The 14,868-nt window shown below is 39.1% G+C and overlaps 1 protein-coding gene across 1 annotated transcript in view; it reads right to left on the bottom strand.

Moving 5' to 3' along the window:
• The window catches only part of LOC113532330 (MAM domain-containing glycosylphosphatidylinositol anchor protein 2), a 181,702-nt gene that overhangs the window by 63,263 nt on the left and 103,571 nt on the right, over nucleotides 1-14,868 (bottom strand). The window contains exons 5-6 of the mRNA XM_026923674.3: nucleotides 13,980-14,112; nucleotides 12,953-13,222 (exon numbers count right to left, since the gene is read on the bottom strand). Coding sequence (XP_026779475.2) covers nucleotides 12,953-13,222; nucleotides 13,980-14,112 — 403 coding nt within the window. The remainder of the gene's footprint in view (nucleotides 1-12,952; nucleotides 13,223-13,979; nucleotides 14,113-14,868) is intronic.

The following is a 14,868-nucleotide window of genomic DNA, read 5'->3' as shown; positions in this document are numbered from 1 at the left end:
TCTTGACAACACACTCATAAGACAATGAAATGCCATTCGACTCTGTGCAACTATGGTGACTTATTTTAGTCTTATTTCCAATGTCTTACCTTTATGTGAAATCATAATGGTACAAGTGAGCCTGTGGATGATTTGTATTATAGTCAACACTGTATCATGAAAGGGCAATACACTGCAGATCACCCAATATCAGAAAATAAGTAATAAAAAATAATCAGAGAATGATATGAGTTAGATGCGTAAGACCGTCTCTAGCAGAAATACACTGATCTCACTTTTCCATTTTGGAAATGAGGGCTCTGGCGTACAAAAAGGTTTCTGTGTGTATAACCTCATAACACACAAAATGTGCAAGCTTGTCTGTATGTGCATTAGCCTTAATAAATAGCACAAAATACAGGGTCAAGAAAATGGATTCATTTAGCATCTGCAGTGTGACTGACCATAGCATCAAAGTCACCTTGGGGACAGGGATAGTGTGCTCTAATTCAGTACAACTAAAGAGAAGACTAAAGCAAAGACAGCACAAAAACCTTATTTTAAAACAGTTTCTCAAAATTATGTCTAGCACAAAATGGTAAATGTTTTCTTTTTAATTCTGACTTAATATTACTACTGGAAAATTGGCTTCATATTAGATATTCTCCACAAGTTTTCACCTCTGATCCCAAGTGCATTTAAACAGAGCTTGTGTTTTAAGGTTTTCATTAAACACACCTTTTCAAAAGAGAACACACTCACATTTCTTCTTAAACTAATTAACCACAAATGACTCACCTTGTACTTGTGGTCTTAATAAATCAGTGCGATCTGGGTACTGGAAGATACTTAATACTGAATATACTGAAATACTCTTAATAAGCAAGCCAACTATCTGCAAGCTACTCTTGCCAAATTATGTGAAATAATAATAAGTGTGATGAAAGCATGAGTTAAGTCGAGCTATGTCTTTTCTTACTGCAGGATCTTCATTGTTTCAGTCAACACCACACACAGGAAGTGCTTTCTGATTTGGATCCAGTGTTTCAGGGCAGTATCGACTCTAATCCTGATATTCAGTATAGGATTGATGTATCCATAGTCCCAGGTGACAACACAAACACCTAGGTTAATCTTGACCAGGGGATTTATTGTTGCTCAAGTAGTGACAAACCTCAAGAAGCAAAGCCAGCAAAGGGCAAGTATAGGCCTGAATCTGTTAGGTGTCAGAGAAGTGTTACACCATCCATCCTTGCAAACATGGAGTTGTTGTACCTCATTAAATTTCTATGAACACAGTGAAAAACAGCTCTTTTCCATTTTGTACATTCATACTGTATGTCCTGCTGCCAAGATGTTACATTAGTTGTGCATTTTGCTTAAAGGAAAACTCCACTTTGAAACATGTTTCAATATAAATATGTTCATATTGAAATATTTGTGATGTGACTAGCAATTCTGCTGCATTCGTTAGATGAAAAACATTAGGAATAGCAGGCAGCTTTCTCTGTTTAGCACTTAAAAAAGAGTAAGTGCTTCTTTTCTCCTTCACCATTTTTAGTAATGTAAAATATCCAGTTAATGAGGAAATCCAATGTAGAAGTAGTGGTGACAGCAAACTCTGGCATGAAAGTTCCACAATGCAAAGCAGCTAGCTGCGTTATGCCAGAGACTTGGCTGGGCTAGTTAGTGATCTGAGAGATGACAAGCAGGATGGCACTGACAGCGGTATTATCACGAAAGGACTAAAGTGCAGCTGCATTGCTCTCTTTAGATAGAGATGAAGTGAGGGTTAAATCCCATTGGTACCACTATTAACAAAAATGGCATTGTGGTTAATGTAGGAAACTGTTAGCCAATGTGAAAATAGACCAATAGGTAGACGATAGAAGCTTAAACCAAAAAAAAAAACCCCAGAACTAGGGTTATTAGGTAGTAGAAAATCCTAAAGTAGCATAAATGTTAATATCCTATTGAAAGAGCACAGTTGAGTCTTACTCTACACACAAAAGAGCCATTTGTAAAAGAATCAACTTATTCTGCGCACCAAGGCATGAAAAACAACATGTTCGCTATATATTATTGATGACATCGCTTTTGCTGTGTAGACTTTCTTTTATTACCCTGGCTGTAAACTTTCTCAAAAGCTTTGATCTTAACAAAAATATACACTGGTGCTGAGTCTGCAGAAAAACGGCCTTTAATCCAAACTGCTGAATACAGCCACTTATAAAAACACCTAGATAAAAAGTATGTGATTAAAAGGGGAAAATCACATTCTCCAAATGCATGCAAATGCACTGGTTATCTGCTGATGTGCATAATGTAGTTTAGTTTATGTAGCAGAGATTTAAGTGCTTGGTGCCTGATGAATGATTCTCATTACCACAGTCCAGTGGTTTGAACCATAGAAGTGGCCTATAGGATAAGTGGAGACTACTTAACAGCATTCATGGAGATACACATAGTCCATAATAATATACTGTACATAGCCCTGTATTTGCATTCTGTGCTTAAGTGCATGGCAATGTCGTGTCATTGTGGCTTTTTTTTTTTTTAGTCGGAGATCTATTCATCAATTCAAACCATACATCATTAAACAAGTGAGCCATGGTGGCTCAGTAGTTCATCATCATACTGCCACTGTTGGGTCCTTGAGCAAGACCACTCAAGACCATTGTGTAGTTGTATCCTTTCTCAATTGTAAATCGCTTTGTATAAATGTGTCAGCTAAATGAGCAAATGTAAATGCTTCTGGATGTCAACTGAATCCCAAAAGAAAGAATGTGTGGAATCTGAAACATGCTGTTGCAGGTACGCTACAAAGAATAATTGTGTAAAGAATGCTGCATTTCACTATAACTGTTAACTCAGAATTTCCGATGTCCGACTAAGAAAAACCAAAGAAAACACTCCCTCAACTCAGGAATTCCGCTATACTTGGGATGGTCTCTTCAACTCTGAGTTCAGCAAGTGACAAAAACAATATGGCTGCTCACAGGATCAGCAGTGAACAAAGTAGCGCTTCTTACCTTTAAATAAGTTGTACTGTGTGCACAAGTCTTTGCTTTAATGTCATATTCACTTGTTAAATCTATAACCCTGACTATACAACAGTCAGTTAGCTGGCTAGCTTGTTGCTAACAAAAGACGAGCATGGAGGCATAGGTGTTTTTTCCCCTGAAAAGTCTGAGTTCTGAATTCCCACTTCTGAGGTAAGTCAAATGCAGCAGAACATTTCATGGAAACAGGGTGAGGGGGTGGGAGGGTGTATGCGTTATTTGTTCTCGACAGCTGTGATAGAGACTTGCAGAAGAATAAACTGAACCATTTAAGAGTCAAAAATAAAATCCAAAAAATTTGTTCATAGGACAATATGAAGACAAAATAAAGGTTATTGACTCAAGGGTTTGCTCTGTTTATAATATATAAATTTAAATAATAAATAAAAGTAATAAGTAAATAAGTAAAAATTCATGGGTCTGCATTGAATGCTGTTTACATTGGAGGTGTGAATTGGTGGTGAATATTGAATATGAAATCATCTTTACCCCATAATATAAACTTGAAAATGTCATCTTCAACTGAAAGAAAAGGGCTTACGCAAATTTAATACCTGCCTTTCGGTCATGTTAATTTGCACTTGAAATTGTCATTCCCAGAGTGACTTACAGGCTACATAAATCACACAGATGATCTATTTGCATAGACACTGCCATGTATTTTACACTTTCACACAGAAATGCCCTGTATTGAATATTCATTAAGGATAACACACACACATACACATCATCAAGACATGTAGGTGTCAAGTTGTAGATGTTATCAGAGAACTGATGTACTCGCAAATCTATTTTTTCCTATTTTATAAAAAGGGCACTAAATACAAACAGCAAAATTAGAAGTGAAAAAACTGAAAGCATCGCAGCATTGTTTCATCTCTTACCATCAAAACTAGCCATCAGTCACTAATACAACAGAATGCATACTGAAGCATTAAGTCACACTAACAGAACTTCCCCATGCACCATCCACCAGACATCTCAATCTCCTGAATATAGTCAATTGCCACCATCTTTGCCTCATGATATTGGAGCCTCGTGACACTGGAGCTGGTACGGTGGGTGTTGATGGAGTTGGTGAGTGGATATACATTCTTCGGTGTTCTGTATAAATTTGATTTTTGTTTATTATTAAAATTGCAAAAAGCAAAATGGAAGAAGTCCATTCTTGTTAATGTGAAAAAATACATAGCTTGGCTTTATTATTTCAAATACATTTTATGCATTAAAGTTACTATTTTATTTATCCAATTTAAGTTTCCTTTTAACCAGAAATGAAGCCTTTTTGTACTGTTTTAGGTGCAAATGATTTTTTTTTTTACATGGTAACACCTCTAACTTAATTTAATCACAATCCTAAATCATCACTCCCATCTTTACAGGACCACACAGCAAAATAAGCACAAAGGGTTGCTATTATACTAATCACTTTAAAAATGTAAGAACATGCAGTGCAGGGATTGGTGTAGAATTGTTAGAATGCACCTCAACATGGTGTTTTTATTGAATTTTATACGTTCTATGTAAAGCGGTAAGACCACCACTAATCTATTTTAAAGAAACAAGCCACTCGAGGCTGTGCCTTACTGTGATTTAGGGCCTCGTTCAGTGTTGAGTCATGCACACAGAGCAGGCATTTAATACAGAAATTGCACACATTAGCCCTCAGTTACTCAGACCTCAATTCTTGAGGTATTCAGGACATAACTCTGTATCTCAGTTATGCACGATTCTTTGATTCTTTAACTTAAGAACTTATTTTGTGTGATATTAGCTCAAGCAAAGAGCAGTATTCTGTAAAGTCCAGTATTCTGCAGTATTCTGTAAAGTAAAGTCCAGCACCACTGCCTGACAGGCTGATGTAACCACAATTTGTCATGCTGATCTGTGTCATTTTATGACATATTTACACCGATCAGCCATAACATTATGACCACCTGCCTAATATTGTGTTGGTCTCCCTTTTGCTGCCAAAACAGCTCTGACCCGTCGAGGCACGGACTCAACTAGATCCCTGAAGGTTTGCTGTGGTATCTGGCACAAAGACGTTAACAGCAGATCCTTTAAGTTCTGTAAGTTGCGAAGTGGGGCCTCCATGGATCGGACTTGATGGCCAGCACACCCCGCAGATGTTCGACTGGATTGAGATCTGGGAAATTTGAAGGCCAAGTCAACACCTCGAACTCTTTGTCATGTTCCTCGAACCATTCCTGAACAATTCTTGCAGCATGGCAGGGCGCATTATCCTGCTTAAAGAGATCACTTCCATTAGGGAATACTGTTGCCATGAAGGGGTGTACCTGGTTTGCAACAATGTTTAGGTAGGTGGTAGGTGGTATGTGTCAAAATAGCATCCACATGAATGCCAGGACCCAAAGCAGAACATTGCCCAGAGCATCACACTGCCTCCGCCAGCTTGCGTTCTTCCCATAGTGCATGCCATCACTTCCCCAGGTAAACAATGCACACGCACCCGGCCTTCCACATGATGTAAAAGAAAATGTGATTTATCGGACCAGGCCACCTTCTTCCATTGCTCCGCGGTCCAGTTCTGATGCTCATCTGTCCATTGTAGGCACTTTTGGCAGTTTTTGACACTTTTGACAGGGGTCAGCATGGGCACTCTGACAGGTCTGTGGCTACGCAGCCCCATACGCAGCAAGCTGCGATGCACTGTGTGTTCTGACACCTTTCTACCATAGCCAGCTTTAACTTTTCAGCAATTTGTGCTACAATAGCTCTTCTGTGGGATCAGACCAGACGAACTAGCCTTCACTCCCCACACGCATCAGTGAGCCTTGGGCGCCCATGACCCTGTCGCTAGTTCACTGGTTGTCCTTCCTTGGACCACTTTTGGTAGGTACTAACCACTGCATACCGGGAACACCACACAAGACCTGCTGTTTTAAAGATGCTCTGACCCAGTCATCTAGCCATCACAATTTGGCCGTTGTCAAAGTCTCTCTAATCCTTACGCTTGCCCATTTTCCCTCTTTCCAACACATCAACTTTCAGAACCGACTGGTCACTTGCTACCTAATATATCTCAACCCTTGACAGGTGCTATTGTAACGAGATAATCAATATTATTCACTTCACCTGTCAGTGGTCATAATGTTATGGCTGAACGGTGTATAATTTGAGCTGTAAATACACACTATGGAACAACCACTCTAGGCCAATATTCCATTCTAGGCCAATATTAAACACAAAACTATGACAATTAATTAATAGTATAGACCTTTTAGTGGATGCAATGTCAAACACTTTTTCACATGGAGGAGACAGCATCTTAATTGGAGACACTTCTTTTCTTGAGGACCATTTTTTAAATTTATGAAGTTGTGATATAACTTACAGTTAGCTGTAAGCGTAGCAGGTGAGTTCTGGGTCAGATTATCTTTTAAAGAGTGGGCACATTTTCTTTACAGGAGAGCACACTGAACTAACAAAAAACTGGCATTATTTTTATTTATTCAACAACTCACAACAGAAAATTAAAAGAGCGATACAGTAGTATTCATTGCACATGCACACATTATGATTTTCATGCCCTTGTTTTAGTAGCTCGCTTTGTTGTGCGCACAACTGACTGTCAGTAACAAATAAAAAATAAAATGTAAAATAAAAGGATTTGCTAGATCAAGTGCTAATTTATACATAAGCATGTTGAACTCTATATTTCTACATTAAACCAAATTTGCAGTGATTCTTATGATTACAACTAGGACTATTCAAGCAGCAATATATTGGTAATATACTAGAGTGCTGTTAGATCGTTTTTTTTACGCTTGCCATCTTAGTTGGTCTTTTTTATTTTTCATTTTTAAATTGTCTCTTGCTTTAATGTTACTATACTTGACGGCAAAGAGAAAAACACTCTTTCATTCTTCGGTTCATATTTTTAACAGATTTTTCAGACTTAAAGGCAAGTGCTTGTGTGTAACAGCCTAGTGGTCTAGAAGCTATTGAACCCTGTCTCGGATACTTGTACTCAAGAAAAATCTAGCAACCTCAGAGGTGTGAACTCACAGGCAGGTAATCTGCATATTCTGAATGGTGCACACAGAAAATTGACTTACTTTTTCTCTGAATACACCCAAATCTGCCTGTATAAGTACAGATGTAACTTTTGGACTCATCAACTCTGAATGGTCCTTAGTGATGCAAAGCCCAGTGTGCTACATTACATGTCAGTTAGCATTGCGTACATATAATTTTTCCGATACAAGACAATAAAACCTGTGAAAATCTGTTGACCTGTTAGAGATGGTATAGTCAAACACTCTGCCCATCAGACTCATGAGACTAAAGATGGCATGGCGTGAGAAGGTTTTCTTTCTGGTGGAAATGATCATTGCATCAATAAAATAAACTGTTATTCCATAATTGTTATTATTAGATTTTCTGATTAGTTGGTGAAACAATAAATCTAAGCTATTTCTTTTTTTTTTTTTTTGCTTCAAATTAAATGAAACAAATTCAAGGAGAAACTTGTTCTTCTATATCCATTCATCCACCCATTCATTCATTCACTTATCTATAGCTTTATTTTGTTTAGGGTTGCTGTGGGTCCGGAGCCTATCCCAGGAACACTGGGCAAAGTTGGGATTAGACCCTCGATGGGTTGCCAGTCCTTCTAAGGGCACCATGAGACAATTTCTCAGAGAGTTCACAGACTGCTAAATGATTAAACGTGTACCTTGAGTACCAAACTGGCCTGTTTACCTGTTGTATAAAAATAAATGGATTGACTAGGCTGTCACTGTATTGCATAAATAAGAAGAAATAATACTGACAGACAGAGATCATTCCACTATAGTGACACAGTGATATTAATCTGATTTTTTCAATGGCAAGACAATGACTTATCAATAACTGCAAATGTTCTCTTTCCTACACCTTCTCCTACTCCCTTTCTCTCTCATTTGATAACCCCTAGGTGAAGGCAAAGACGTTCTCCTCACCTGACCTTGGGTTTGTTAGCAGGAGCATTTGTGTATTGACCCCTGGGCTCCCCCTCTTATAATCAGTATGTACAGCTTAGCACACTCCACAGGGACAGATGGCTGTCTCTACCTTACGTGTGACATTAGTCAAGGGTACTCGGATGAAAAGAAGGAGAAACACCCATGACAGCATTCTCCTGGCTGCTGCTCAGCTGCTTCATGTGACCTCACTCAATCTTTTTTCCCCGAAGTGTAGTGACTATGGCACGAGTGTCATCTACTCCGTAACTGATGTCCATATCGCTCATCAAAAAGCAGGCCCTTTCTCATCACGGAAAAAAAAAAAACTACCCATCGTACGCCTTTGCATTTCAATATTTCTTTGCTGACTGAAAAATGGGAGGGGGAGTCAGGGTCTAAAGCTATTCCAAAATAAAAATGACATACTAATTTACAAGCTGGACACATAATTTTAACAAATTGCATTCTGTAAGAAAAATTGGGGGATTGTTCTTTGTTTTCTCCATGTACTCAGAATCCAAATATAAGCAGCAGGAGGCATCGGCTGGGTTCACTTCCATAAATAACAGTGAGTCTCCTCATCGAGACAGCCTGCTGAGTGAGAGACAATCAGTGCATTCAATCTGACTCGAATGACTGATATTCACTTAAAATGTGCACCTTATATCTTGTCGAGTCTCCTCGAGGAATCGTTACACATGACATGAGCAGAATGTGACTCTGATAGAGAACCTTTGATTCCAACTACGTGGCTCATTTCCCAATATTAGAAAGAGAAAAGAAAACCCATGCTACCTTTAAAGGTGTTAAATGATGCAAGCAGTATTGATAGATCAAAAGGATGAATTTTGTGTTTCAGAGACATGTTGTATGCCACCTTCAGAACTTTTGATTTTGTGAACACGGAAATGGTGCGTGCCACACAAAATAATTTCCTCAAAAGACTGCTGGCACTGGCTGCTGTTTTTTTTTCTACTTGAGCTAATTTTGTTCGAGAGGGAAAAAATAGAGAGGCAGAGAAAAAGAGAGAGGAGAAGTGAGGATGAAGCCAAAAATGGCTGTCTGAGGCGCCCTCAACTAGCCTAAAATTGCACCAAATTTAACCTGCTTATGGAAGGGAGACTGCCTCCCCTCATCCATGATGGATCATGATGGAGGGCCTTTTTGCAAGCCAGAAGCATGCTGAGACACTGGAGGAGAGGGCCAAGCTGAAAGTCATCCCAGGCTGTGGGGAAGTGTGCACAGAAAAGCCACCATCTGCTGAGGCGAGATCTGCCCAAACACACACACTCCTTTTGGCAGTGATGCACCAAGAAGGCTTTTCAAGGACTGGTGTGATACACAACAAGAGAAATAGACATGCACATATATCATATACACATATGGGTGCATGCACACACACACACTCACACACACTCACACACACACATGTACTTTAAACAGAAGTGCAAGGACCACAAAGAATTTTCCTTAAAGGCCAGTACACACACGTTACATAAGTGATGAGCTCATACTATGGCAAATTTTAAATAAACAGTAAGGCTGATTATTTCTGGCTGCCACAGTGTGTCATTTTATGGATTTGGATTTAAAAACTGACTGACGAATTTTTACAAATCACATGATTTTGAACAGGTTCAAAGTTTCTTTCTAGGTCATGCATGTGGGGTGCTGGCATTCCAGCACCGGTTCAAATTGCTGAACTGTGAAACAGAAATATTCCTGAATACCAGTCACTGCAGAAATTCATTCAACATTTCTCGGCTACAAAATTATTCATGTCAAGTATTCTCTTCCTCTTTCTAATAGTAAAACATCAGAAAAATTGTTTTCAGAACCACTGCACTCCTATTTCAGCAATTTGTGATTGTAATTTTGGTGTGCAAAGGCCTTAAACCTGTGCAACTTTGACAAGGGCCAAATTGTGATGGCTGGACACCTGGGTTGGAGCATCTCCAAAACGGCAGGTCTTGTGTGGTGTTCCCGGTATGCAGTGGTTAGTACCTATCAAAAGCGGTCCAAAGAAGGACAACCGGTAAACCGGCGACAGGGTCATGGGTGCCCAAGGCTCACTGATGCGAGTGGGGAGCGAAGGCTAGCTCATCTGGTCCAATCTCACAGAAGAAAAGCTACTGTAGCACAAATTGCTGAAAAGTTCATGCTCATCATGATAGAAAGGTGTCAGAATACACAGTGTTGCAGCAGACCGGTCAGAGTGCCCATAGTGACCCCTGTCCACCACCGAAAGCATCTACAGTGGGCATGTGAGCATCAGAACTGACCCATGGAGAAATGGAAGAAGGTGGCCTGGTCTGATAAATCACGTTTTCTTTTACATCATGTGGACGGCCGGGTGTGTGTGCATCGCTTACCTGGGGAAGTGCTCTGGGCAGTGTTCTGCTGGGAAACCTTGGGTCCCGGCATTCATGTGGATGTTACTTTGACACGTACCACCTACCTAAACATTGTTGCAGATCGAGCACACCCCTTCATGGCCACGGTATTCCCTAATGGCAGTGGCCTTTTTCAGCAGGATAATGCGCCCTGCCATACTGCAAAACTTGTTCAGGAATGGTTTGAGGAACATGACAAAGAATTCAAGGTGATGATTTGGCCTCCAAGTTCTCCAGATCTCAGGCCGATCAAGCATCTGTGGGACGTGCTGGACAAACAAGTCTGATCCATGGAGGCCCCACCTCGCAACTTACAGGACTTAAAGGATTTGCTGCTAACGTCTTGGTGACAGATACCACAGCACACCTTCAGAAGTCTTGTGGAGTCCATGCCTCGACTGTTTTGGCAGCACAAGGGGGACTTCCATAGTATTAGCAGACTGTTTTTATGTTATGGCTGATATATATAGGATATATATATACATATATATATATATATATATATATATATATATATATATATATATATATATATATATATATATATCTCCTAGCTATCATCCCAGTGATCCACCCTGCCAGATAACAATGCACAGATAACATGTGTAACCTTCACTCTGTAAATCAGATTGTGGGAATTTTGAGTTCCACATGCTTGTCATTCATCTTTGCAAAAATATTTATACATTACTTTGCTACTTTTTTCCTCCTAATTTCCTCTTTGACTATTGCTGCATCAGTTAACGTTGCTGGCCATCTCACACTACTAGGTTTATATAAATCAGACATAAAAATATCAGGAGATTATTCTGAAGGTCGATAAGGAAGCTTAATGTCGATGTTACATAACCAGATCATCAGTTCACATCAGGCTCCAGGAAATCTAAAAATAGTAAATCTGGGATCAAAAAATAAGCAAGAAAAAGAGTGTGGTGCATCTGATTTGAAATCTATAAACCTCAGGTTACACTGACTAGATTTGTAGCAGTATTAAGACTTTTTTCTCCTGCTTTGCGGCAGGAGCTACTCTTCAACCACTCTTTTCTGACTAGAACATAGGTCCCCAGTTCAGTGATTAGCCTGACTGACTTCACTTAATTGCTGTAATTGGCCATTTAATAAGTACTTACACAGTAATATGCCACAGGGCTTGCCTTTCCCAGAAATATGAGCGCTATGGAAGGAGCTGTGATGCACACAGAACGCACACTCTGAGACGCCTGGTGTAGCACATGATTTCCTTCTGTTCATATTCTAAGATTTGATTGTCACAAGATTTGACTCACAATCATAGCAGAGTTCAGGGTGGTTATGCATTTGACTAGCTGAGAAAAAGATTAAGTAAGGTGTCAAGTCAGAGAAAAGGCAATAAGTGGAAGACTTGTCAAAGGTAAAAGGAATTAGGAATAACTTCAAATACAGTGCAATGAAATAAAATGAATTAAAGCAAAATGGGTTCTCAAGATGGCTGTGCAACATATCCTGCGGCCGTTTGGAGCGTCCTCAGAAATGCAAGATATGCAATAACAGTGTAAATATTGGAGGCAGTATAGCATGTGACACTGTTCACAACTGACTAAACAAACTAGCTTTGTGTCTCAAATCACATACTTATGCACTATTCTAGACTGTTAGTGAGTACTAACCCTAACTGATGGTTTTCCTATTATGGTTAGTGTTTGAATTTTAAAAACCTCTTGTCAGTGTGTTTAATATCGTTTTGTATAAAATCGCTAAACATTCTTCAGTTTGACTTAGAAACCCGATGGACAGGGATGTTTTTTCATGCCATTTAGTGAATTTTACTTCTAATCCTCTAGATGCACAAAAAACATGCAGTTGAGTATGTGAGCAATGGCACTCAAGGCCTTAGAGGTGCACAAAGCTGCAGTTTTATAATAGTAACACATTATGATATATTGTTTACGATCATTCCTAAAGATTTGCCTTCAAACTGTAGAGAAAGAAATATTTATGCACTAGCAATAATCGTGTATTTTTACACATATATTTCAGCATGCACTAAAAAATCAGTAGTTCACTAAGTAGGTTAGTGGTTAGTAAGGAGGTCAGAGCTGTATGATTGATAAAATTTGTAAGGTTTAAGCCACCTCTTTATGTCATTGATGAGTGGATATAAAATGAGAAGTGCGGTGAACAGTGTCTATGTGCTGCTAAAATTTCTTATGACATAAAGTGTGTGAGACACTACTATACTATTCTGAGGATTTTCCACAAAGACTGGACTAGATGTGAGGTTGTCAATATTCTGGATATTTTCCATTTTTCATACATTACAACAGAAAAAGAACTGTTAAGAAGTATTTTTTTGCTTGTGTCCCAACTTCATTAACTATGCATAACATAAATTGCATTACTTACAGATGTGTCCTTCATGGACTTAATAAAGTCCTTGCATTAAGTGGATATTAGCCTATCTTGTCATGTCTTCTCCTAATTTATTGTGACATGTATTAGTACTCCAGCTTTATCATGCTCTTTTTACGTATAATGAGTATGTCAATTTACATGCAACTGCTTCCTTTACCTCGCACAATAATGGTGGTTGACTTTTTGGCCGGGTTTCCTACGTTGTTGCTGGCGATGCAGCTATAGACGCCGGCGTCTTCAGAAGAGATGGCCGGTAGCGTTAGCGTGCCGTCCTTCAAAACGCTTTTCTCAGGGAGGTGCTCTGAGACGCTGGTCCATGTCAGTGTGGGTGGAGGTTCACCACCCGTGGCGATACACACCAGAGACACTGTCTGTCCAGGATTCACCACAATCGGATCTTCCACCAGCAGCTTGATGGACGGGGAGGCTGCAGAGGCCAAGAGGAGGTGAGCAGTTTCGTTAGCATTCTCAAATAGAGATGCTTTTACAAGCTTAACATTTAGCCCACAACCTCATTTAGCCCCATTCTGGCCAGAATAACAAATTCTCACAGGCCCAGTCAACGTGATTTTAAATGTAAATGGATTCAGTGCATAATCCCTGCATTTAGTATGTCCATTTTAAATGTTTTTTTTTTTCCATAGTGAAACAGTATAATCCAATTGTCGCACCTGCATGTATTGTCTGTTGCATTTAAATGTGCTCTTTAGATGCAATGTGGGGTCTCACTGGGGTTGTAACAGACTATGTTTTCATAAGGCCCTTTCATTATGGCTAATGAATGAAAAGGTCACTACTGTCTGCACAGAAACAGTCTGGGTGAAGCTGATGAATTTGTTTAACTATGTAAAATATGTAAATATAAAGCACAAGCTATTACAGAAGCTGTTACTGAATAACTTCAACAACGGGCTTTTTGATCTGCACATTTCCATTTTGACCATTTTTTAATATAATTTAAGCAATCTATATGATATATTCCATAATATATCACCAACATGTAATATCAGTGGTGCATGTTCTAGTGCAAATAAATGTGCCAAAAATAAAACCAACACTATTGCTTTAATCTGAGTAGCGTTGCAGTTAGAGGTATAAAAATCTTTTTGATCACAGCTACATGCAGTGGTCATGTCTTTCATCATATCTTTTAATGAGATGAGATGTGTTTTAATGTATGTGACCTGTTTTATTGGTGAGTCTGAAGATGACCCGACGGTCAGGAATGCCACACACGTTCCGGACCGAGGCGATGCAGCTGTAGTTGGCGTAGTCTTTGGGCCTCAGATTCTTCAGCTTCAGGATCTTTGTTTCCCCCTGCAGCTCAGAGTGAGAGGCAGAGAACAGTGTGCAAATGTGTGTTCCAGTGCTGTCCCTTCCAGAATGTAATGTAGCCTTTCAGTGCTTTATCACTGGATGCTGCAGCATGGTGAGGTTCAGCAAATTAAACATAACCCCACATTCTGTCGCTATTTCTACAAATATACCCCTTCGTTGAATCACTTTTGGTCACCCTTACTTCCCAGGTACCACATGGGGACATATACCGTGCACTCCCAATGAAAATGAGCAAAAATTAACATATAAAAAAGAATAACACATGAAATAAGTGATAGTTCTAGCTGAAACATACAGGGACATTGTATAGTTTTATAAGAAAATTAAAAAAAATCATTCTTACTCTCATTCTCATTCTTGCTCACTGCGTCATCGTGGGTTACACATACATGACTGAACATTTTTAGAGACCTACATGTGAGTTCGTTTAGCTGTAAATTACCTCAACTCCCCATTTGCAAGTAACTCACTTGCAAATATTTCAAACTGTTATTAACTAAATTACAGGAATTAAATATTAAAGTGCCCCTGTTGTTCCTTCCTCTTATTGTTATGGACATCAATACAATATATATATATATGAAGGTTAAAAAAATTCTTTCTGAGTTATTCTTGTTTTAATATTATAGTTCATCACTTCTGGAAAAATGATCAAAATGTTTTGATGAGTCATATCTAGGCAAAACTCTCCATTCATCCATCTTCCCTATCACTTATCCTACACAGGGTCGTGGG

The sequence above is a fragment of the Pangasianodon hypophthalmus genome, chromosome 19 (genome assembly GCF_027358585.1).
Source record: "Pangasianodon hypophthalmus isolate fPanHyp1 chromosome 19, fPanHyp1.pri, whole genome shotgun sequence".
In the NCBI taxonomy this organism is placed as follows: Eukaryota; Metazoa; Chordata; class Actinopteri; order Siluriformes; family Pangasiidae; genus Pangasianodon; species Pangasianodon hypophthalmus.
Note: the sequence above shows the minus strand (reverse complement) of the source record. Positions and strands in the feature narration are given on the sequence as shown.